Source organism: Gobius niger (genome assembly GCF_951799975.1).
Source record: "Gobius niger genome assembly, chromosome: 22".
Lineage (NCBI taxonomy): Eukaryota > Metazoa > Chordata > Actinopteri > Gobiiformes > Gobiidae > Gobius > Gobius niger.
The window spans coordinates 15,099,905-15,125,526 of NC_136873.1; the positions used below are offsets into that span (position 1 = coordinate 15,099,905).

At 42.4% G+C, this 25,622-nt stretch overlaps 1 protein-coding gene across 1 annotated transcript; it reads left to right on the forward strand.

The window, feature by feature from the left end:
* The first annotated feature begins 6,202 nt into the window (after window positions 1-6,202).
* Window positions 6,203-24,628, forward strand: ddx27 (DEAD (Asp-Glu-Ala-Asp) box polypeptide 27). The gene is made up of 22 exons (XM_079580912.1): window positions 6,203-6,448; window positions 7,896-8,051; window positions 8,327-8,386; window positions 10,088-10,253; window positions 10,339-10,391; window positions 11,661-11,744; window positions 11,832-11,937; window positions 12,034-12,207; window positions 14,377-14,527; window positions 14,672-14,771; window positions 16,464-16,605; window positions 17,763-17,916; window positions 18,589-18,670; window positions 18,759-18,936; window positions 20,471-20,577; window positions 20,656-20,746; window positions 21,771-21,862; window positions 21,944-22,064; window positions 23,036-23,132; window positions 23,210-23,269; window positions 23,342-23,362; window positions 24,576-24,628. Exons 1-22 carry the CDS (start codon window positions 6,365-6,367, stop codon window positions 24,589-24,591), a joined length of 2,295 nt encoding a protein of 764 aa, XP_079437038.1. The 5' UTR covers window positions 6,203-6,364; the 3' UTR covers window positions 24,592-24,628.
* Window positions 24,629-25,622: the final 994 nt, after the last annotated feature.

Here is a 25,622-nt window from a genome sequence, read left to right on the forward strand (position 1 = left end):
AATGGCCAATAAATGAATCTGAATCTGAATCTGAATGTGGGGACAATGCAAGTGCAGATTGGAGGAAGAGTGCCACCTTCTGGCCTCTGAATTCTTGGCACAAAGACGGCAAGGATTGCTACTCAGAGAGGGGATTTGTTCAGACAGACAAATTTGTGATACACCTTTATAAAGTCATCGTCAACAGGAACGACTCAGCTGCAGAGTGGAGGAATCAAAGGAAAGATTGCACCCGAGTTCATAGCCCTGTCTTCTCGGTTTGGCCAACTGAGGTGACCACTGCTGTGAGGAGAGACGCTGATCTGGATCCTCAAGCGTCCTCCTAGATGCTGTGAATTTGGATGGAGATGGAGCAAAGTTAGAGGTGGAATTGGTTCTCTTCAGCTGTCCAGGCTCGTCACCTTTGCTTTATAAGGACTTGTTCTGGCAGGAGATGAGTAGATGTTTTTGTGCAGGGTGATGTGGAGACATGCTCTTCATCTCAAAGATGAGATCCTGAAGTGGTTTGTTTGGAGAATAGCCAGATCTTGGGGGACTAGATTTAATAACATGTTGTTGGCGCCAGGCGTTCTCTCTTTGGCTGATCATGTCTGCAGAGAACTCCCCCAAAGCTCTGCCATCACTGTGCAGATACACGTCCAGTTCTTCATCCTGACCTTCTGGCTGATCAGATAAGAGAGTGTACTGTCTTTGACTTTCATCCAGTGGGTTTGTTTGTCTTGTGGCGTCATCTTGTTTCACTGGGGAAAAATATCAATAAAAAAAAGTTATAGTTTATGACTGATACACTGAATTCAATCATGTTTTGATAAATACAATTGTCACCTTCTGGTAAACAGGTTGTTTCAAAATTGCCACTTCTTTCTTTGCATGTGGTGTCCAACTATTTGGAATCAGACCAAAGAATAAACATCCTGATCATTCATGCAACAGTTAAAATAGTAAAGTACAATAAAACCGCAACACAACAATAATCTTTGCTGAAACAAATGATTTTGTACCACTGGATCTCTACTGAGAAAAAAATAGAAAATGTATTGATTTTCTTTTAACAATAAGAAGAAGAAGAAGAAGATCTTTATTTATATCGAGAAATCGAAACATCGATTGTCTCAGTAGTTACCACTTCAGTGCACCCTTGGCCCATTCATACTACACAAGATGCAAGAACTTCTTGTTCTTGCACCCTGAGCTGCAGAACAAAATGAAGTCACTTTTGCCTTGTCGTCATGGAACTGTTGTCAGTTACAAAATGTTTCCATGGCTACAATGCAAAAGTGACTTCATTTTGTTCTGCAGCTCAGGGTGCAAGAACAAGTTCTTGCATCTTATGAAGTATGAATGAGCCTGACATCGATGGAGCAAATGGACGGTGACGCTCACAGAGAAATGATTTGAGAAACATGTGTTTGGTTGAAGCACACGTGCATGTCCCAGCTGTTTCAGCCGAACATCAGAAATGCAAATTCAAGCACACGCGCCATTCTATGCAGGACATCCACTGATATTCCTCTTTGTGTTAGAAATGTGCATTTCTCCCTGATTTGTAAGACAAAAAAGAGGCTCGACCGATCACGTTCATTACCCTCCAGACATCCACAGCAGGGCACTGGTGCCTCCACTCTGACGTCTGTGGGGTGGGGGTGCTCTTGGGGATAAATAAGATAAGATAAGATAAGGCAAATTCTTGCAATTCAAGAATGAACCAATTGCCGAACAACTGTATCTGCAATCAATAAATCTTTATGAATTGTTTATGCGTTTTACAACATAGTCTCTCTCCTTTGAACCAGTGAACTCTGGCATGAATGTCCACTACCTTAGCTGTCCCACCAAGTCACAACAGACACTGCGTGGCCAAAACCAATATTAGCCAATGACATCATAACATTCTAAAGAGCCCATAGTTTAAAACTGGGGTGGAGGGCAGTGAAAATTCCATGGCAGTCATTATTGGAAGAATACAAATGAAACAAAAACTGTCTCAAGGTTCATTGTCTTCTCTGTCAAGACATATGAACTAATGTCCAATTATTTTCTCATAAAGTGGTGACAAACTTGGAAACATGAGCGTGATGTTGGCCAATAGGAAGGACTTTCAGACATAATAATATGTCAGGTTTGTGAATCCAATCACTTTCACAAACTGATGAGGAACAATATTTGTTAACTTTCATTTTGGAGATTTCTCACAAAAACTATTTCTCCCATAGATTTGTGCTGGCCCTGCCCTCCACCTGACAATAGGCGTGATTAAGATGAGCCAGGCGGACTCCGACGCTGCAGGCGGCGATTATGACATCATCACATTCTAAAACATGAACGCCACCTATTGCATTTATTCTTCATGTCATATTTCTAGTTCTCTCAAATGGTAATTGAAATTGCACTGATCTAAAGTAAGCAGCCACCCAGCTACACTCCTAATTAGTTATAAAGAGGAAGAATGATCAGACAGATCACATCAGAAATTTTAGTTTCATTGACTGGTTGCATCATGGTAGCCCAGAAGGACACGCCCACAAACAGCTGTTTATTCCCAATTGCATTTGCATTTGCATTGCTGCTGAGACAGATGAATGAATCAACCGGGACATGCACAGTCTGCTATCAAACACATGGCTTCTCTGTGAGCGTAACACAGCTGACAATCCAGCTGTGTTGAGAAATGAGAGGAAAATAGATAGCATGAAGACCGAGTGAAGCTGGTAGAGGTCACTGTGGTTCATCTCCATGGTTACCCATTCTTCTGAGTGACCCAAAACAACAGCAGGGTCAGCTGTTCAGGTCACATGACTGAATGAGGAGAACAGAACGTCCCTCTTCTGAACACTTGCCCCTGAGCTTTAACCATTTCTGAGCTCTGTCCTCCTAAAGCAGCAAAAAAGTAAAGCTGAGTGTGATCAGCGTGAGAGAAGAAAGTAGACTACTGTACTGGAGCATCAGTGGAAACCTTTCCCAGAGTCACATTCAATGTGAATATGCCTCCACTTCAACTGCAGAGCACCGCTGATCAGAGGCGGACTGGGACTGAAAAACAGCCCTGGACTCTGACCAGCCTGGCCCAAATTAGTGTAATTGTGACACTTCCACAAATACATGTGTTAACCTCTTACCCCCCGCCTTAACCAAATCTTGAAAGCTAAGACCCACAAAACTGACCTTTTTCCTCGCGCTGTTGCTGTGTTGTGTCACCTTTTGTATGTTTTTTTTTCTTTTTCATTTCTTTTTCATATTTTTGTTGAGCTTTTTGTCACTTTTTGTTGAATTTTTGTAATTTTTTTGTTGAGTTTTTGTCACATTTTTGTTGAATTTTTGTCACATTTTTGTTGAATTTTTGTTACATTTTTGTTGAATTTTTGTCACATTTTTGTTGAGTTTTTGTCACATTTTTGTTGAATTTTTGTTGAATTTTTGTCACATTTTTGTTGAATTTTTGTTGAATTTTTGTAGAGTTTTTGTCACATTTTTTTAGAGTTTTTGTCACTTTTTGGTTGAGCTTTTTGTAATTTTTTTGTTGAGTTTTTGTTACATTTTTGTTGAATTTTTGTCACATTTTTGTTTAATTTTTGTTACATTTTTGTCACATTTTTGTTGAATTTTTGTTACATTTTTGTTGAATTTTTGTCACATTTTTTTTGAGTTTTTGTCACTTTTTTGTTGAATTTTTGTAATTTTTTTGTTGAGTTTTTGTTACATTTTTGTTGAGTTTTTGTCACATTTTTGTTGAATTTTTGTCACATTTTTGTCACATTTTTGTTGAGTTTTTGTCACATTTTTCTTGCATTTTTAATTATTTTTTCTATCATTTTTTGTTGTGTTTTTTTGTCTGTGTTTTTCTCATGTTTTCATCCTCTTTTTCTCGTTATTTTGCTGCTTTTCCTTTTAGCTTTTAGATTTGGGTAAAGCTCGGTTGAGGCGGGACCGGTGGCCCTCGAGCCAGTGGCCCTTCTGTGCTCTTCCAGAATGGACATATGGCCAGTCCGCCCCTGCCGCTGATGTCTCAAGCACCCTTGTCAATGGACAACTCCTGCACGCCTGATAGCATACAGACAATTTCTTTCAAATGTATTTTAGCAGATTAAAAAAACTAACCGTTGAGGCCAATGAATAAATATAGGATCAAAACAAAGCAACTAAAATGCAAATGATTTTTAACTGTGAACTGCTCAAAGTCGAGACAGCCAGAAATTTGTGTGCATCTAACATAAATATAGTAAAGAAGGGAAAATGTCAATGTTGTGAATATGTCAGTTAAAGGGACTGTACGGAGTTTAAAAAAATATATATATGTTTTTTTCTTCCCCCTACATGTTCCAGCCATGAGCTAATGTGTAGAATCAGCCCAGACCTATTCGCCACAACTGCCTCTAAAATCCTGTCACTCAAAAAGGTGTTAATTTGGTCCGAAGTGCCGTCATAGAAGCTGCAGGTACTCATAAGGACTCATAAGACTCATAAGAACTTGCATCTAGCCCCTTTAACAGATTTCAATGTGCCAATTTGCAGCAAAGGTTGGATGAAATCTCATAAAGGAGATGATCACAGCATTGAAGGAAGACGATTGCAGCGTTGGAAGAAGGTCAGAACTTGTCTTTTTCTTTCATTGGAGAAGCACCTGGCAAAAATAATATCATTGCTCGATACTAGAAATATGAATACTTAAAGCTGGAGTACCTGACTTTTCGTTGTTGTAGAGTAAATGTATTTTTACCATCATAGAGTATGTGTAAACACAGTAAAAAACAGACCTTGTTGCATGGTTTTCATCTAGATCAGGGGTGGGCAATTAAATTTTAAAAGGCCACATGAGAAGCCTGAATTGAGTGTGAGGGCCACACCAACAATAACTCAAACGTATTCTGCTCAACTTTGTGTATCTTGAATAGCTGACACCTAGGACTATTGTTTTCTGTAAATATTGTGCACATCATAATTTAGGTTATTCAACTTTTTGTCCTCGTTAACTTCTACCATTGCACTGAAAGCACCTCGGCTATAGCAAGTACATTTCCCTAGGTCCAATATATATCGTAAGTGTATTGCCGGGTCCATAAACAAAAGCAAAATAAACAAAATAAAAAATAGTTTTGATTGGGAAAATACTATTGAGGAAACCTTTTTTCAATAAATGAATAATAATGAGCCAGACAGGACTGTAGCCTCGGAGCCTGTGTCACAAGTCTCTGCTACACTGTAGTCAATATTCATTCACTTCACTACAATGTGTTGTTTGTATCCTGATCTTTCATTATGTCAGTGCCCTCTGCTGGACACGTGTGGAATTCTTTCCTTTTATTTCATTTAAAGTGTTTGTATTCTGCTTTTTTCAATCACATAGCACCAGTCTATATCACACTACAATGATGACCAAACCTTCTGTTGGTCTGTAAATGCAGTAAATTAGAATAACTGCCTTGTATAAAATGTCTCTCAAAATGGCTGTAGTGAATGTCTTGAAATAGGCCTCTGTCTCTTTAAGAACCTCTGAGCCTTTCAGACACGCCCCCTCCACACGCTGTCTGTGGCATCAGTGGGGAGGGGGTTCTGCTGAGGAGCAGTGGTTGGTTACTCGGCTGGTGACGAAAGCTCGGAGGCGTCTCCAGGAGGTGGGGGCGTTCCTAGGAGGACTCAGGCAAAGCTATCCCTAAAATGGCCGCCATCAGAGTTTTTACAGATTACTCAAAAATACGTGAATGTGCCAAGGCAACACTTCAGCCATGTTTTTAATGAGGGAATGACATAATAACATGATGTAAAGCTTGAAAAAGTCGATTTTGCATAATACCCCCCCTTTAAACTGCCCCCTAGTGGCTGGAATGAGCATTCTGGTAATTTCTTTAAAAAAAAAATCATAACGCACAGGAATGGGCTAGAGACTTAGTTTTTTTTTTTTTACATGCTTGTGAATTTATGCCCTACAAGCCCGCGGGCCGTATTTTGCCCAGGTTTGATCTAGATGTTTATTGAGTGATGGAAGACAGACTAGATTGGTGTAATTTTGCTTCAAACAGGCAAAATAATTAGCTTGAACTATTCTGATGTGCAGGAGGGATTGTGAGAGCTAGAAATGAGTTTGGCTCAAAACTAAACGCTTCACTTCTTCCTTTCTTTTTTATTTTTCCAATCTATCAGAGCCTCCTGACCAGTAGGGGGCGGTAGGTGGCGCGTTCAGCTGCCCATGAAGCCAAAGTAAAAACACCGGAAGCGGATCACTTCCGGCATCACACGTGTGTTTTGTGCTGCTGAGGACTAGTGCTCCTGTAGAGACCACGTTAAACGACTTTGAAACGAAACGTGGTGCGTAAAGCTGTGAAGAAGACCGTGTGTCCGCTGTGTCCTGACCCTCCGCGGCTGAGTGAGGATGCTGGAGCAGCTGGGCCTGATCGGGACCCTCCAGGAGGACGACCTGAGCCCGGAGGAGCCCAACTCGGGGTCCGACGGGGAGGTAGGTCCAGAGCAGAGGGAGGTTTACACATCTGTTTTGTGTGTTTGCGCACTAGAATGTGATTCTTAAAGGCAGGGAAATCTATAAAGACAGAGCTTCTGGAGAAAATAATACAATCAAACATCTGGTCATGTTTGTGAGGGGTTCCTTAATCTGCCATGTCAAACACCTTACCCATGTTAATGTCACCACTTTAGATGCCTATGTGAGTAAATGATAGTAAATATAATTGTACATACATAATTGGGGCATTTGTGCCGACAGAAGAGTCCAATAGTTAGTTAATAGAATTCCAGTAATTACAGAGATATTATTATCCATAAACCAAGTACAAAAATAGTCATGTAGCTAAGGCTGGGACAAAGTACTACCATACCTCAATACTTTTTGCTGCAATACTAAGTTTCGACACTTTATCAAGTATTGCAATACTTTCAGTACTTGTGTTTGGAGGCATTTTCATCATGCACTCTTTTCTTCTACTTTGTTACACAAATGTACTGTTCTGTCTCATCACTGTAATAAACTGTGCCAAATGGCGTTTTGGTTTATAAACTTTGGACGCCTGTTTTCTTTTTGCACATTTTAAGGTAAACATCATTTTGTAATAAAAGTGTGTCTTCTAGGGCTGAAACGACTAATCGATTATTGAAAGAGTCGACAACTATTTTAGTAATCGATTAGTCGTTTTCTGGTTCACACAGACTCAAATAGAGCAAAAATGACATGAAAATTTAACATTTTTGATGAAAACCTGCTTTGTTTTTCATAGTAAGTGTCTGTGGTGTTTTGTACATTTTAAATTTCATAAATATCCGTCTGTGTCTCGTCCAATCAGAAGCAGAATTAGCGCCAAGAGCCTCCAACAAACATTTAAGTTTCCTCCATCAACACGTCCTCAAGCGGCGCCACTTTAGCTTTATGTGATCAATTACATTTCAAAAAATCCAATTTTCCTACACCATTCACAGCCAAGTGATTAATCGATTAATCGTAAAAATATTCGATAGATTAATCAATGACAAAATAATCGTTTGTTGCAGCCCTAGTATGTTCCCAGCCCTGGTACCAAGAAAATCTTTGATCTTTGATTTTTGATCATAACTTCAAGTTGCTTCATATTTCCTGGTGGCGTTTTCCATAGGTATATATATATATATATTATGTAAGCATCGCTCATGATCCAGGCTGAAGGATGCGTCAAATACAGAATTACACCATATATGAAAATTGCAAATTCAAATGATGGGGACCTCTGAACAAACTTTTTTGAGTCCATTTGTAGCTGCCATTTGTAATTTGTTTCAATCCCCTCTGAATCAGCAGAATATTGTATTGCTCAGAAAGTTCTGGAGATAAATGGCAGTTTTCCATCCATATGCATGATTTGAGGTTTTTAAAGGTGAAATGTCTGTGTAATATTTAACCCCTAAACTTGTTTCCTCAGGAGGAGCCCATCGTGCTGAACAGGAAGAAGAAGCAGGGCAAGCGCAGCCACGGGGCCGGTGACTTCAACGCTGACTTTGAGTTTGGAGAGCGGGATGGGGGCCTCACGGAGCGGCCCTGGCTCGAGCCCGACGTCCTCAGCCAGATGAAGCCCAAGGTCAGAGCGGAGAGAGTTGTTTTCTGTACTCTGTAGTTACGCCTGTCATCCAGGACGCTTCATCAATGACAATAGTAAACTCTGGACCTTTTCAGACCAGTGGGTGGGGTTAACTTGTTCTGGTACCACTCTTTATTCTGAAAGCTTCTCGCAACCTTTATTATTGTTTAGTAAGTTTCAGTCTCAACGATCCTGTTCTCACCTGACTCTAAATATCCCATCTTAGCCATGTTTGAAAGCTTCTGTGTTTTCTAATGGGGTTTGTGTGTTTGCAGAGGACGCTCACCACCCTGGACCAGAAGATCGAGCAGGTCCGAAAGAAGAGAAAGGCCCAGGTAACTCCCCTGTTCTCTTCTGTTCATGCACTTGTTTTGTGATGTTCCATCTTGGTGTTAGGTTGGCAAACCCGGGTCGATCAGCTCCGACTCAGTGTAGACACAATTCATTCAGTTTATTATCTACTCTTTTTCATACTCCTGTTTAATCCGGATTAGATCTTGATCCAGTTGTGGTGGAACGTGGCAGGTCAGATATATTATGAGGTACTTGGTGTGAAAAGTTTGACTGGGTTTGAAGGGCAGTAAAAGTAATTACAGGCCGCCAATGTCATTAAAAAACAATTGTATTGCCACATTAAATCTATATTTCTATGATGACACTACAATACTATGTTTAAAGCATACACTTATTGAAACAACAAAATTAACATTCAGCTGCATTTTTGGTTTGCCTGCGGTGTCCAATTTTATAAATAAAAAAGATAAATACTCTCTCAGGTTTTGAGGACCTAGTATAGTCTCGGTTTTATCAGGGTTAAGAAGGAGGTCATTCACAGTCATCCCGGTCTTTTACACAGGGGCTAAGTCTGTCTAATTTATCCGTCTGACGTGTTTTCACTGATAAGTACAGCTGTGTCGTCCGCATAACTGTGAACATTTATATTGTGATTTCAGATAATGCTGCCTAATAGAAGCAACGTAATAAAGTATATGAGCATTGCATTCGAGAACATAAAATATGACCAATTTACTTTAAAATTAAGGGTGTATTCAGACCAGAAAAGTCCTTTGCTCAGCTTGTTTGTTCCGGATCAGAAGCAAACTTTTTTTTTCCGTTGGTGCAGTTCGTATTCAGACTGTACTTTTTGCAAGAGAACTATATTTTGTAAACATGTGTGTGACGATCGAGGCTCCCATTGGACAGCAAGGACCACAACAAATGAAATAAAAATGAAAATTTGATGCTTACTATGATAATAAAAGAAACGTGAGAGGCTAAACCACTGACCTTTAACCTCAGCTTCACCGGAGCAGCTGGAGGAAGAGGTGTTTTGTGTGGATGAAGGGTCGTCTGCTGAGCTGTTTGTTGCTATTATGTCAAACAAAGTGTTGGTCTTGATCCTCTTCTTTAATGCGTCTTGTACTTTCATTTAAGTTTTTTCCACTTCGACACCGCGCTGCGACGACCGCGGCTGTTCATTTTCTCGCTAAACACGAGCGCAGTTGAGTTAGTGCATCTGCCCAAACATCCAGGAGCTCCAGGTCTGTCCACGGCTCACTGTTTGTAGCATCCATCCAGTATTAGCGTTAGCAGCCGCGAAGGGATAACTTTTCCCACGGTGCCTTAGCTAAGGTGGCTTGTTAAGCCCAAAAAGACGCATGTTTCCCGCAGTTGTTTCGGATCAACAGTGGTTTATATTCACACCTGGAGCGAACTGGACCAGAGTCCGTTTGGAAGCCGGACCGAGACCACCTGACAAAGTGGGTCTCGGTTCTTTGATCAGCAACAGGATTCGTTTGTTGAATTCACACCTGAATAAAAAATCCGGAGCAGCGTTCAAAGCGAACCCTGATCCGTTTAAAGTGGACCAAACAGTGCAGGTCTGAATACACCCTACGTAATTGAATTCTCCTTTCACTTGTTTAACATTTGCACTGTGACCTGTATCTTGATTCTAAAACGTAAACCGCTTCAGCCCTGCCTCTGAGCTCACTGTTCTGTCTCATCGCACTCATGGCGCACTTGCTCTGTTTCAGGACAAGGCCTCCGATGAAGCTTCTGTGGAGGTGACGCCAGGCCTGAGCCAGGACTCCACCGACCCCGACACTGCCTCCGGGGAGCAGCAGTCGGACCAGTCGGGGGAGTCCGAGGAGTCCGAGGCTGAGTTCAGCTCGGGAGAAGAGGAAATCCTCACCAAGTCTGGTCAGGACCATGCAACCGCTTCAGCACGGTGTTTTATATTGTTTATTCAGCCGATCGTCCTAAATGATCTGATCTCTGTGTGCAGACACTCTGAAAAACAAAGAACGCAAAGGGAGGAAGCGGAAAACTGAAGACGAGGTAGGAGCACATGACATGACGGTCCTAGACGTTCGGTTGATCTGTGGTATTTTAAGTTTTTCATTCACTTGTGCGATATTCATACCTGACTATTTCCACTGTTCACGTCCTGCAGTCGTCTTCAGAGTGGTCACGTGACAAACTTCCTTTAACTACAAAGTGGCAGAAACACCCCTCCCCATTTTAACCAATTTTTTCAGTTCAATTTTGTTACTTTTTTTTTCCCCTGAATGTTTCTACTCTTCTCCTCATTTGTTTCACTTTTTTCTATTTCATTTTGTTCCCCCTTGTTCTTTGTTATTTTTCTTTTAAAATTTGTCACTGTTTCCCCCCCCATTTTTCCTCAAGTAAACCTTTTACCCTGCTGGTTTTGTTTAACGGCACCCAGCTCTAAGGGAGACATGCAGGCAGTGTCAATTTCGTCGACTAAAATATTTAGTCTTAATTTTAGTCAAAGTGTTATTTTTGACGACTAAAATTAAACTAAAACTAAATTAAAAGTTTCTCATGAGACTAAAACTGTGACTAATATGTCCAGATATTTTAGTCGACTAAAATAAGACTAAATAAAAATGAAAAGGAGAGACTAAAATCATCCAAACTTCTATTGATGCAGTGAGCAGTGAAACGCTCGGGTATGAAAACCACACTGATGTGATAAAAATAATGTGTGAGGAAAGTTGGGAATTGAGTTTAGACTGAACTTGTCATACTGATACGCAAGAAAACATTCAGTAGCTGAGAGCGCCTGAGCACCACAGTCAAGGCTATGACAGAGATAGTACGACTGTACAGCCTGACCAGTATGATAAATAGCAATTTAATGTTATCCTCTAACACAACTAACAATTCTATATTTACCAACTATGAAAGCAAACAAACAGAAAAGTCCTGGGCCTTTTTACATCATTTTACTTCATCAGTAGGTGTCAGTAGTGAAGCGCACTGATGCGGGTCACTCTGGTCTGAAGCAGGGGCGGACTGGCCATGAGTCCATTCTGGAAGAGCACAGAAGGGCCACTGGCTCGAGGGCCACCGGTCCCGCCTTAACCGAGCTTTACCCAAATCTAAAAGCTAAAAAGAAAAGCATCAAATTAGCGACAAAAAGAGGATGAAAAGAAAACAAAATGTGCCGGAAAAGTGATGAAAAGTCAACAAAAACATAACAAAAAATGACAGAAAACATGTGACAAAAACACTGAAGTCTGAGCACAGCGGAGTATTTTCATCCTGGCACCGCGAGATGGTAACCGTGCGTTGTTTGTTCAGTCTGAGCAGGTGTTTGAAGATGCGTCCGAGTATGACCACTCTCTGACCTTCAGCGACATGAACCTCTCCAGACCCATCCTGAAGGTGAGCAGTGTGTCCTCCTCTGGGCACCTCAGGCCTCTCGTGTTGTCACAAACCTCCCTGACCACCTTCCTCCTCCCTGCGTTTCAGGCCATCACAGCTTTGGCGTTCCATCAGCCCACCCCCATCCAGAAAGCCTGTGTCCCCGTGGGGCTGATGGGCCGGGACGTCTGCGCCTGCGCCGCCACGGGCACCGGTAAGCAGTTACAAAAAGACCTTCACAGTGTGGTTGGAACTACACTGGCGTTTCCGTCGTCCCGATAAGTGACCGCCGTGTGTGCTCTTGTTTCAGGGAAGACCGCGGCCTTCATGCTGCCCATCCTGGAGCGGCTCCTGTACAAGCCGCGCAGTGCCGCGCTCACCCGAGTCCTGGTGCTGGTGCCCACCAGAGAGCTGGGCATCCAGGTGCACTCGGTGGCCCGGCAACTGGCCCAGTTCACCAGCATCACCACCTGCCTCGCTGTGGGTCAGTGCTCACACACCAAGGATGGACGGGGGGGGGATGGTGTCGGTGGTTCAGGGGTTAGACAACATTTAGGCTGTATCCGAATGTCCACACTATTCCCTATATAGTGACTATATAGTGCTCACGCCATTTTGTAGGGGTGTCCGAATGTCCAGAGAGAAAAAAGTAGTGCACTCGAAATTTCCCACAATGCATCTCGAAAAGTAGTGAGCATCGATGGTCACTAAACGGGTCAATATAGACCACAATGCATTGCGAGAGTCGGAGAAGAGCCTGACAGAGACAGGTCTTTGAACTAAACAACACGACTGAATGAAATCAGCTGTTTCAGGCGTGTGTTTGTATTTCTCATGAATAAACAACCAAAATATAAACGGTTACTGTGAAAAGATGCTAACGTTAGCTGCTTTAGCTTGCGCTGTTAAATGACCGACAGCGTCCTGTCGAATAATCCAAGCCATTCACGTAAAATCCATGTGAAGTAAAAGCGTATCTGACTCGTATTTATCCATAAATATTCCACGAGTTTGGTCTTTATCGCAGAAATACTTTATTCCCGGAGTTTCGCGAACTTTTAGCAGATATAGTCACTCAATCTGCTGGCGCTTCGGACACCGGGCTCTGACCTACTTTCGGGTCTCTGAGCTCACGCTGGGGTGACTTTTTTGTTGTTGTTGCTTTTTTTGTGATGATAGTAACACCTGTAAAAGTGCCAAAACAGTCGTTCTGTTTCATAAAATAAACGTTTGTAACAATAAATAAATTCAGATAAAAAAAAAAAAAAAAACATATCTGCAGAATAATGTGGACTTTCGGATACAGCCTTAGAGTTGGTGGTTAATTGTACCACATAATTGAGCGTCCACGGGGTTTTAAAGGTATTTAAAGTTCTTCACTCAAACTAGCCAGATTTATAACCCCCGCCTTAACCAAGCACATGTTTTCCAGGTCACATGCGTTTTTATCTTCATTTTTGTTGCAGTTTTGACACTTTTTTTTTTCAAGAAGCTTTCATATTTGGGTAAAGCCAAGTTGAAGGACATGTGCTTGGTTCAGTTGGGGGTTAAGAGGTCAAGACCCTCAAATGTATTGAAAAGACTTATTCACAATTTAGAAGGTCTTCATTTTGGAGAGCGTTTAAGTTTGTTTTTCCTCTCGTCAAAGTCCACCAAAGTTTTGTATGAAATTCGCACCTGGTCAGTTACTGTATTATGTCTTACACTTTGGCAGATTTTTTTTATTCCAGTTATATTGGATATGGAATGTTTTTTTTCCCAGAGTCTGATTTTATTTTCAGATGTGTTTAAATCAGGATCAAGGATCAAGAATTTTCAAGAACTGTGTTGAAGCCATGAAGCATGAATGTGATTCTGTAAATTACATTCTGCATTTTGAAGCCTTTTTTGCTCTCTAACTCTTTTGTAAATGTCGATTTATGATGAGGAGTTAAAAGGTGAGGATTCAATGTGACTTCAGGATTCCTGTAAAGGCCCTGGAACTGCCAAACAAGCGGCTCCTAAAAACCAGGCTCAGAGCCAATAATAATTCAGTTAATAATTAGTTTTGTGTACTTTATTAGTCAGGACTATTTATATTAAAATTTTATGTGGAAATACCACCATTTCACATTATGACTTCTCAACTTCTGTCACAATTATTTCACTTGTAAAAGAGTAAGACTTTAAAAGAGTGATAGAAAAGTGATGAAAGTGCAACAGAAAAGACAAAATAAAAAACAAAATATAAAAAGCCACACAAACGCAAGAAAAGGGCAAGAAAAAAGTGACAAAATGAGTTTGGTTAAGGCAGATTGTGAGAGGTTAAAGTTACTTTGTGCTACTGTCTCTACTTCATGGGCCAAACTGCCTTTGCTCTGCCGTGTCCTGTCAGATCTCCACAGCTAAGCAGGGAAGGACCTGGCAGTACTTGTATGGGGAAACACCAGGAAGCCTGAATGTAGTGAGCGGGTGGTTGGTGGTGGTCCAAAAAAGACTACTCGACCCGCCTCTAGCTATTTCAGTTCATCTTTTATTACCTCAAACTTTGCATCATAATGACAAAGATGTAATAAAGACAGAGGCAGCCTTAATAATTTAGTCCATTGCCCCCATAGACGAAAAACGTACCGCACTTAATTCAACCTGAACGTGCCTCTCTCGCTGTGCCCAGGCGGACTGGACCTAAAGTCCCAGGAGGCCGCTCTGAGGGCGGGGCCTGATGTCCTGATCGCCACCCCCGGACGCCTCATCGACCACCTGCACAACACGCCCAGCTTCGAGCTCAGCCACATCGAGATCCTGGTGCTGGACGAGGCGGACAGGTGAATGCATAGATATACACACACACCACGCACATATATCTGTGCTCTAAGGGGATGATGATGCCATGAGCTGGTTCAGGATCATGTGTTGGGCTGGTGGACTCACTGTGGGCAATGCGTTAATGCCACTGTGTGTGTTGACAGGATGTTGGACGAGTACTTTGAGGAGCAGATGAAGGAGATCATCAGACAGTGCTCCCACAACAGACAGACGATGCTCTTCTCAGCCACGCTCACCGACCAGGTCTGTGTGAGGGCTTCGTTCAGGGCCGGCTCGGTGCTGCACTGACTTCGTTTTCCACCAAAATAAGAGATAGCGAAGTGCTACGTTTTGATACACGCCCCCACTGCCATAGCAATGTACTGGGAAGTCAGTTGGCTCATAAAAATGGATAGTAGTCTTACTGCTACTATTTCTGGTTTATATAGTTTGTTAATTGGTTGTTCGACTCTACGCTCCTTTCATAGCCTGGTGTTTCCATTTCCCGTGGAATTTCTTTAAAGGCCTGTTTGGTCGTAGCTGCTTCCTCTAGTTATGGCTGTCTCTCAGGCTAAAGAGCCCAAAGCAAGAAGACGGTTCATGTCCTAACTATCTTAGCACTGCTTTGGCTCCATTTCTCCCCTTTTACTAAAGTTAGCGCTAACTAAGCCTACAGTCTTTTTAAGGCGAGACACTGCAGGTGAATAAGAAAAACATAAATGTAGAGATATCAATTTGAAACTTTTGCTGAACATCACAGAGATAAATATGAGAAAAAAATGTATTGCACTTTTTCTGTCATTTTATGTTTTCACATAAAAATAAGGCATTTTGAGCATTAAAATGGCTAAAATTGCCTATATTTTGGGCAACGAAATCAAAAATAATGAATTGAGCCAGATTAAATGGTTTTATTTTATTGACATATTAGTAACTAAGATTTTTTCAGAGGGGATTTTGGATATATTGTTTAGTTTTGCAATAAACTAATCATGAGTGAAAAAATCTGTAAAAACTCAAATTCTGCCTGTTTTTTTGGTTTCAAAGCTGAATAAATCAGGCTAGGAATTAGATATTAAAAAATCCCTCTGAAAAAACCTTCAAAATATTGTTATGTCTCAGACTGTAAAGTTTGGAGTCTGTGGGAGCTTCTATAAGGGCTCAGGCTCTGCCCGAGTGCGGCTTCTCTCATTCAGAGAAAACCAGCCCTGAAGTTTTGTAGCGAGTGCGCATGCTCAGCCCGTTCTCCGACTTTTCCGCACCAGCGTCTCGTAGGAGGAAAAATAACATATTTGGGTGAAAGCGTCATCACGGGGCCCCTTCGCAGGACACGTGGATGTAAAATCTGTCAATATTTATGAATGAAAACCCGCGGGAAAAACTGACTTTCTACGCAGCGCAGCAGCTACTTCCGGGCATAAAATTAACATCATGCAGGGTGAGTTTTGTCATTTTTATATCTGACATGAAAACTAAGATGTAAAGGGAGGAAAATAGATAAAAATCTCCACTTCGACTTTCACCTGCCGTGTCTCGCCTTAAAAGCGCTGTCTGTCTTTTGTTTCCCTGACGTCACTGCTGCTCGTTTCTTGGTCCAGGTGTTAACTCGGTCCTATTTGGTGCCAGGTTTTGGAGCCAAGAGCCAGCTTTTTTTTTTTTCTGTGGAAAATGAAGCTGTTCTGAAACTGGAACCGGCCCAGCACCAGCATCAGCTTGATGGAAAAAGGGCTGTGTTGGTGGTTACCCCATTTGGAAACGTTAAATCGCTGCATTATTCAAACTGCACATGGACATGCCCAGAACATTTCACATACGCTGAAGTTTCTGTAGCAGCAATACTTGAACAATTTGAGATGTATTTGATATGGTTACAATAATTATTTTACTTGAAGTTATTTTATCAGCTGCCCTCTGCCTGACCCCTGTGTGACCCCTGTGTGACCTGTCTGTGCTCAGGTGAAGGACCTGGCCACCGTGTCTCTGAAGGACCCGGTGAAGATCTTTGTGAACAGCAACACAGACGTGGCTCCATTCCTGCGGCAGGAGTTTGTGAGGATCCGAGCAAACCGCGAGGGCGATCGAGAGGCCGTCGTGGCCGGTAAACTCGCTGAGCTTTTACTCTTTGGTTTATGTCGACAACGATAGGACTGTGACAAGTGTGAGGAGATGGAGTTCATCAACATGCACTGGACCGACCCAATAAACCTATAAGTACTAGATTTTGAACAACATTTAGAGCCCAAAATAAAGTAAAAAGAAATGTTTTGAGGTTTGATTTTAAAATGTGCTACTGAGCTGTGTTTTTTCTTTGACCTTTATTCAACCATGAAAGACCGACTGAGATTAGATTTACAAGGGAATCCTGGCCCCAGAGGGAACCTATAGTACTTTTACTTGATTGTCCATGCTCTTGAAGATGAAAATGTATTTTGAGGTTAAAGGGGCTAGATGCAAGTTGGCCATTTTATACTCACTACTGCCACCTCAGGTCTTATGCGTAACTGCAGCTTCTATATTAAGCTCGTGCGTGACGGCACTTCAGACCAAAGTAACGATTTTAGACGCAGTTGTGGTGAACAGGTCTGGGCTCATTCTATACCTTAGGACATATCTTGAACATGTAGGGGGAGGAAAATACATAATTTTAACATTATTAAACTCCGTATAGTTCCTTTAAAGTAGTACTAAGTAACTCGTGTCCCTGCAGTAGCTGTGTAGCATGTTGTAGTGTTTTACTCATTGAGTAAATACTACGCTGACAGAAAAGGGATATTGTGCATCCAATTATACAATGGAGATCATTTTTTTCACTCAAACTTGGCTGTAAATACTATAAGTGACGCTAGCCCACAGCTAGCTTTGCCCGTTATCCTGTTAGCTTCTTCTTTGTGATTCCATTAGTGTGTATTGGTGACTCCGACCCAGAGGCAGGAAAGTTGCAATTCTGGTTTTCTGGTCAGAGACACCAGGGGGAGATGAAAGACCCTCCAATCATCCCATTAACACTTGTATTACCCCCGAGCGACTACGAAAATAATTTATTTAGGTAAAAACCCTACTTAGCACTGCTTTAATTGTTTAGTAAAAACAAAAACAATGTATTGTTTTGAAAAGCATCTACCTCTAGTAAGTTGCATGATGGGCAAAATTGGAACAGTGGTGCAAAGAAGCGAAATCAACACTAAACCGTCTCCTCAAAAACAGAGACCAGCGGAGCAGACATTTGAGAGTTGATTTTCTTGTGTGGCCCCACAGCGCTGCTGACCCGAACCTTCCAGGACCACGTGATGCTGTTCACTCAGACCCGTAAACAGGCCCACCGGCTGCACATCCTGCTGGGGCTCATGGGCCTGAATGTGGGCGAGCTGCACGGCGAGCTGAGCCAGACCCAGCGGCTGGAGAACCTCAGGTCAGCACCTCACGCTCCGGTCTGGACTCGGGACAATATGTCACCAGATAATCGTTATCGCAGTTATCAGTGATTCAGACGTTTGTTTCTATTTGAATCCCATTTTAGCCTCATCTTACCCTATTATTTAAAAGGAGACGTGTTTTGCAAATTGGCCTTTTGCGAGTTTTTAAGCTGGTTGTGGAGGTTTTTACTGTAGTTAGGACTTGGAAGTCAAACTCGACGGCAAAATGGGTCCATTTGGATAGTGCAATGTGCATTGGGAGGCTAGAAGCACCAGTAACTACTTCTCCTAATATAAATACGCTAAGCCTGACTGTGACACTAACGTTACATGTCTCATCAACTACTACACCATCGCTACAAAACCCTCCATGCCGGCGTTCTTTCAGAAACAGGGCTGTGCTTTATCCACCATCATTTCGGGGATTCTGCCTGTCATTGACTGGCATTAAATCTAAATTTCTTGGGATGATGATGATTGGGATAAAAATCAGCTGAAAGCTCAAAGCAAAATAAAAGCTTTCGATACTTTTCTTTTTTTCGATACCTGTAGTACCTAAACTGTTCTTCCAATACCAGCCTGGTGTTGTATAACGGGCTGGGCAAACAAAATGCCAGATAAAAGCATAGTTTCCTTTAAGTCTGTAAGTATTTGAACTGTTGTTTCAGGAGGTTCAAAGATGAGCAGGTGGACGTGCTGGTGGCCACAGATGTAGCCGCTCGAGGCCTGGACATCGACGGGGTCAAGACCGTGAGTGCCCCCTTGCTCAGTTAAAGTGCTCCACCCCTTTCTCCTGCACTTCACGATGGTAACACACACACCCGTCCATGTGTTCCAGGTGATAAACTTCACCATGCCGTCCACGCAGAAGCATTACGTGCACAGGGTGGGCAGGACGGCTCGCGCGGGCCGCTCCGGGCGCTCCGTGTCTCTGGTGGGAGAGGCCGAGAGGAGGATGCTGAAGGAGGTGGTGAAGACGGCCAAAAGCGCTGTGAAGGCGCGTGTCCTGCCTCCAGGTAATGTACGAGCGCGAGTAGGGCTGTGAACTGGTCAATGATCGAAGCTTAGAAATGTTCTTTTGGGACCCTCCGCATTGATATTTTATAATTGGAATGCTCTGAGAGTCTAAGATGGCAAGAGTTTCCCTGGAAATCCCTCTCTCTATTGGGGCAATAGGCTGCTTTATTCAGGGCATTCATGTTTAGGTTTAGACAGTACTTCATAGGGAGCTTGTTTGAAAGACAAAAAATAGCAGGTAGGTTCCGAAATTATAAGCAAGTTGTGTCCCGTTGGCCCACAAACCTGAGTCTTAGCTCAGAGTAAACTCCATCTAAGGCACATAATGTCATCGAAGCAAGTATTTCTGTTATGGAAAAGTAGCTAACGGTACAAAAAAGGCAAGGCAAGTTTATTTGTAGAGCACAATTCATACACAAGGCAATTCAAAGTGCTTCACAGTGGCATAAATACAAGAAAGCAAATAGAATCAATAAAAACATCAACATAGAATTAATCAATTACAGTAAGAGGCAAGAGTGTAGATAAAATGCTTTCAGTTATATGCATTTTTAAGTCTTGTTAAGATTTGCTCTGTCTTGAGCACTACTTTTAAGTCTTGTTTGGACTCGCTCTGTCTTCAGCACTATTTCTGTCTTGCTCGTTCACACAAAGTTACCTAACCTCTGTTTTGTCCCTCCTCCTCTGGACATCAACATAAAATTAATCAATTACAATAAAAGGCAAGAGTGCAGATAAAGTACTTTCAGTCATATGCACGGGTAAAAAGAAAATACCCCGGGCTAAGGAAAACATACCAACATTTCTCAGTAGCAGTATGCATTAAGGTCAACTTGATTATTGAGGAATATGACTGGGTTACATTAGCTGCATTACAAGAAAACAGACAACACAATGATCAATGATGATCAATCATCCTCATCCCTCAGTCACAACTGTCAGCCATGTCTGTAAATGATTCACAGCCACAGCATAAATGAATAAATGAAACACTTACAAATTAAAGCAGTTCTAAGTAACGTGTTTACCTTAATAAATCCTCTCCGTAGTCCCTGTGGGGGTAATACAAGTGTTTATGGGATTATTGGAGGGTCTTTCATCTCCCCCTGGTGTCTCTGACCAGAAAACCATGTTTGCAACTTGACTGCCACAGGTCCGGAGAAAGCAATACACACTAATAGAATCACGAAGAAGAAGCTAACATGCTAACTGGCAAAGCTAACTGCGGGCTAACGTCACTTTAAACAGTATTTACAGCCAAGTTTGAGTGAAAAAAAATATTTCCATTGTATAATTGGATGCACAGTAACCCTCTCTCCCTTCGCCTTTCCTGTCAGCGTAGTATTTACTCTCCAAGACAATTAATAAGTAAAAAAATCGTAACTTGCTACGACACCTGCAGTTGCGCTTATGGCCTCTAGGGGGAAGAGTTACTTAGTACTGCTTTAAAAAATATCTTCAATAACAGATGTAACGATAGACCAATGAGAAGGTCAAATTAAATAAATGAACCCGTGCTGTTGCGTCTCTCAGAGGTCATCCTGAAGTTCAGGGACCACATCCAGAAGCTGGAGAAGGACGTGGAGGCGGTGATCAAGCTGGAGCGAGAGGAGCGCGAGCTGGCTGCGTCTGAGGCCAAGGTAAGCGTCTGTACCTTCCTTCTGCCCCCGTACACCTCCTCTTCCGCTCTGTACCATAACACTGTGTGGTGTGCGCAGCTGTCGGTCGCACATAAGCGTTTGGAGGGCGCCACGTCGGATCCCCAGAGGGTGTGGTTTCAGAGCCAGCAGGAGCGCAAGCAGAGCCGCAGTGAGTGCACATCATACACCTGACAGGACTGTGGGCCTTTCTGAAATCTCTCTCTCTCCTTCCCCCAACACTCCATTTGCATGAACAACTATACCGTCCATATAGACATTAGTTAATGAAAAAGAAAGAGGCAATGGTAGGGTTTGAAGAAGCTAAAATACTGTATATAATGTCAAGGCCGTGGGAACCCAGGGTGCTGAGGGCGCTGCAGCACCCCCTGGTGGAGAGCTTGTGAACTGCCGGCAATATTAACCCCTTAACTCCCACCTGAACCGAGCACATTTTCTCCAGCTTTACCCCCAGTCCAAAAGCTTCTGGAAAAAAGGTGTGAAAAATCAACAAAACTGAGACGAAAACAAGGATGAAAATGTGAAAAAAGTGAGAAAACATTGACGAAAAAGTGACAAAAAATTTACAAAAACGGACAAAAATGGACAGAAATTTGACAAAAAAGTGAGAAAAATTTGACGAAAAAGTGAGAAAAATTTGACATCAAAAAATGCGAATAATTTGACGAAAAAGTGACAAAAAAAGTCACGAAAATTTGACAAAAATGAGACGACTGCCCAACAAAAAAAGTGATGAAAAAAAATCTGCTGTGAGGAAAAAGATCCATTTAGTTTTGTAGGTCTTTCAAATGAGGCGTTACACTGGCCTACAGGATTTGGGTAAAGCTGAACTGGAGAAAATGCTCTCGGTTCAGGCGGGAGTTAAGAGGTTAATAAATAGGATTTATGCACAGAAAAAGTATTTTGGGGGTAGATTTTGTCCCTCAGCGCCCCCTAACTAAAATATCTTCCCACGGCTCTGCATAATGTAAACATATATGGTAAAATTCTTCTGTTTAAAGTATCATCAGTCGAACTTGTGATTTTTGCTGCTTTAGTGGGCTGTGCTGTCACGGAAAAGGGGAGGGTTTCAGATTCCGAAAACTTCATTGATCCCACAAGGGAATTAATTTGTAGTAAACCTCAAACACATGTGTTGTAGTGCAGTAGTTCATCTGAAAAACCTGTGTGTCCAGTGTCCAAGGCGCTGCAGGAGTTTGACCAGGCTCTCAGAGGGAAGAAGAAGAGACAGCAGTTCATGAAGGACTCCAAGAGAAAAGACATCTCGGTGAGTCCAGGGTTAATCAGTAAGAGAAAACATTAAATCACGTGAGTCAGAGGAGACGGTGACCCCTGTGTATTCGTCCAGCCCGAGGAGCGCGCTCAGTTCGAGATCCTGAAAGCTCAGATGTTTGCCGAGCGCGCCGCCAAGAGAGAACGCCGGCCCAAACGAGCCCGCGCCATGGTGGAGGACCCGGCGCCCCCTACAGGTCAGTCTCTTTAAATTCACTGTCAAAGGATTGGTTATTGAGATGCAAAAGCTGCTGAGGTGAGACGCAGTAACAGTCATCAAGACACTGGACGATCCTCGACGGCTGCAGTTCAGTTAAATTATTGTTTTCAATAAAAGCTTTACTCATGTTTTTTTCTTTTTCACTCCCTTTTCTTCTTGTTGCATATTGAAGTTCTACTTGGAACCTTGTTAAGGTCCAATTATGCCATTTTTCCAAGTGGTCCTAAAGTTTTGATCAGGACTGTATTTTCATAAATGTCATTTTGAAAAACTTAAAGAGGGGGTATTATGCTTTTTTCAGCCACATAGCACCAGTCTATATCACACTACAATGATGACCAAACCTTCTGTTGGTCTGTAAATGCAGTAAATTAGAATAACTGCCTTGTATAAAATGTCTCTCTCAAAATGGCTATAGTGAATGTCTTGAAATAGGCCTCTGTCTCTTTAAGAACCTCTGAGCCTTTAGACACGCCCCCTCCACACGCTGTCTGTGGCATCAGTGGGGAGGGGGTTCTGCTGAGGAGCAGTGGTTGGTTACTCGGCTGGTGACGAAAGCTCGGAGGCGTCTCCAGGAGGTGGAGGCGTTCCTAGGAGGACTCAGGCAAACCTATCCCTGAAATGGCCGCCATCAGAGTTTTTACAGATTACTCAAAAATACGTGAATGTGCCAAGGCAACACTTCAGGCATGTTTTTAATGAGGGAATGACAGAATAACATGATGTAAAGCTTGAAAAAGTCGATTTTGCATAATACCCCCCCTTTAACAAAAAAATCTTTGTAACTAATATAAGATAAAACCATAAATGCAAACCTGGATTTTGTTGCTGAACATAAAGGTGCAGTGTCTTGCCTTAAACTAAATGACTTATTCCTCAAAAGACTACGACTAAAACTAATACTCATAATATGTTGGCAAATTTAACACTGTGTTTCTATCCCGCCAGGAGCCAAGCAGAAGGGAGGAAAAGGCGGCAAGAAGTCAGTGTTTGACAAGGAGCTGACCAACACCAACAGCCGGGTGCTGAAGCAGTACCGCGCCGGGTCAGTGTCTGCTGTGGACAGGCTTCACATGCTCCACGTGAAACTAACCTCACCCTAACCCCCTCTGTGTGTTGTAGGCCGTCCTTCGCTGACCGCAAACGTCTCGGTTTGAACCGCAAAGCAGCCAATGGACACAGGTAAAGTCTGCCCACTTTCCCCCCTTTCAGCACTCGATCGCCTTCTGCTCACTGTCCGTCTCTGTGTTCCAGGAAAGGGCCCGGAGCAGCCAGGTAAAGATGACTTAAGCTACTTTCGAAGATGTGTGTGGAGGCTGGGGTTTTGGTTTTGAATATTTTAATCAGAGAGTCCTTTTATACGGTATATTCTCTAATACTGGCCTGTATTCCATTAGCGGCCGGGTCTCTGACAGAGGCCGGGTTTGCGGCTGGCGGAGGCAAATTAAAGCCGGTCTCTAAAACAGGCCGGGGCTTTTATTAGAAACTATAGCAGTAGAAATATTCCCCATGTTAGGAATTTGTCTCATACTCGTGTAAATGAAAACTCACGTGCAGGAAGTAAACAAACGGGAACCCGGGCCGAGGGGGACGCTGCGGAGGAGCTGATCCGAGCGTAACTTTGACACAGATTTAGCCACTTTTCAAACCTCCAGTGACTATTTGTGGAAACAGGGCAACAAATGTTGTGTGACCCTCCATGGTTTTAATAAAGTCACCATTGCGTCTTCAAAGCACGTCCAGCTGCTCCGTGTGCAGGTCAGTCCCACGCCTCAAAATAACTCCTCCCATCAGCGCGAGCGTCTCGTCTTCTCTCGGGTCAGTCTCATGATCGATCACAAACACAAACGCTCCGTCTAAACTCGCCTTTTACACAAGAGAACAACAAATAATCCGGTCCGCGGTAAAAACGAAACAGAAACCTGCAGTGACATTGATGTCAAAGCTCCGCTAACAGCAACGAAACACTTCCTGTTGTCCCGACAAAATAAAAGGCGTCAATGTTCCAGCCGCTCGGAGAGGGTTTGAAATGTTCATTAATAAATGAACCTAATATTTTAGGTGCAAATGGACACAAATCTCGTTTTTCCTCATTTTCCTGGTCGTCCGTTTTGCTCAAATAGAAATAAAGGCCTGTCTCTAATTGTGGCCTGGTTCCAATAAAGGCCTGGTCCTAGATGCCCTTGAGTAAATAAAGGCCCCGGCCTAGATTAGAGCATTTACGGTATTTATATATGATCTGGCATTGTGGGGCTCATTCTGCTTTGTTACACGAAGTGGCTATGCTAGTTCCACTAACCTGAAGTCAGTGCAAGTACTTTATCTACTATTAACAATTCCGGTGTGACGTCACAAATCAAAATCGCAGTCAGAGACGGTGACATAAACGCTTGACTGAAGCCACTGGCTGATCTCATGTGATTTGAGAGGATTAATTCAGCAGAATTATTGTCAAATTCAAACAAAAAAAATGGCCTTTCTGTCCCAGGTTCAAGAGGAAGTGATGTCGCCCGAGAAGTCTGTCAGGAGTCAGGACCGCCGGTATCTTTGGGCCACGCCTTCACCCGGTCACCGCCAAAGGAACATCACAGTCCAAGTTTTCTATACGAGGCTTCCCAAGGATAGAATGGACAGATGTTATAAACCCACAATCTGATCAGGGTGGAGATTGTACCGATCTCTCAGATTGTAGTGTCTCTGTTCTGTTTCTTTGACATCAACAGACACAGGATGTTTGAAGTTGTCCAAGGTTAATCCCACCAGAACATGTTTGGATTTTTCTGTTGTTTATTTGGAGTATAAAAACTAAATAATCGCTGTCAATAAAGTAATCTGGAGTAAACTTTTTTTACTATCATTGTCCTTTTACCTGGCTCTTCTCCTCTACTGCACTTTACTCACAGATAAGCAGTTTAAGGCAAGACACTTGTGGTGAATATGGGGAAAGAAAGTAGGAGGATTACTGACCAAGAGAAAGTCACTCTTAATAATAATCACTTATTAAGAGAGATGGAAAAAGCATAAGAGCCACACACCAACAACAAACGCAATGAAAATGTGGTTAAAAACATGGCGACAACAGAACAAAAAAGTCAAGATCAGTTTTGCAGGTCTTGGCTTTCAAATGAGCCGTTACACTGGCCAAACCTCTCCAGTCCAGAAGCTTTTAGATTTCCGAACTGGAGAAAATGCAGTTGGTTAAAGTGTGGGGGGGTAAGAGGTTAAAGCAAACTGTCCCAAGACCTGAACATTTAAAAAAAAATATTCACAGCAGTGTCACCCAGACTATTTGAAATGTAAAAAACATGGGGGCAGGACTTCATGACATCAACAGCCGCAGGGCAAACTTTAACGCTTAGTACTCACAACCCACTGAAAATGGTTCCCAACCCACCAGTTGAGAACCACTGTTGACATTGACCAAATGGAATGTTATGCCAGGAAATAAAAACACTGACACGATTTTGTCTTTAGAGTACGTTACTTTAACAGGTATTTGATCTATTAATATTTTTCAACTTCATCTTGAGGGCCA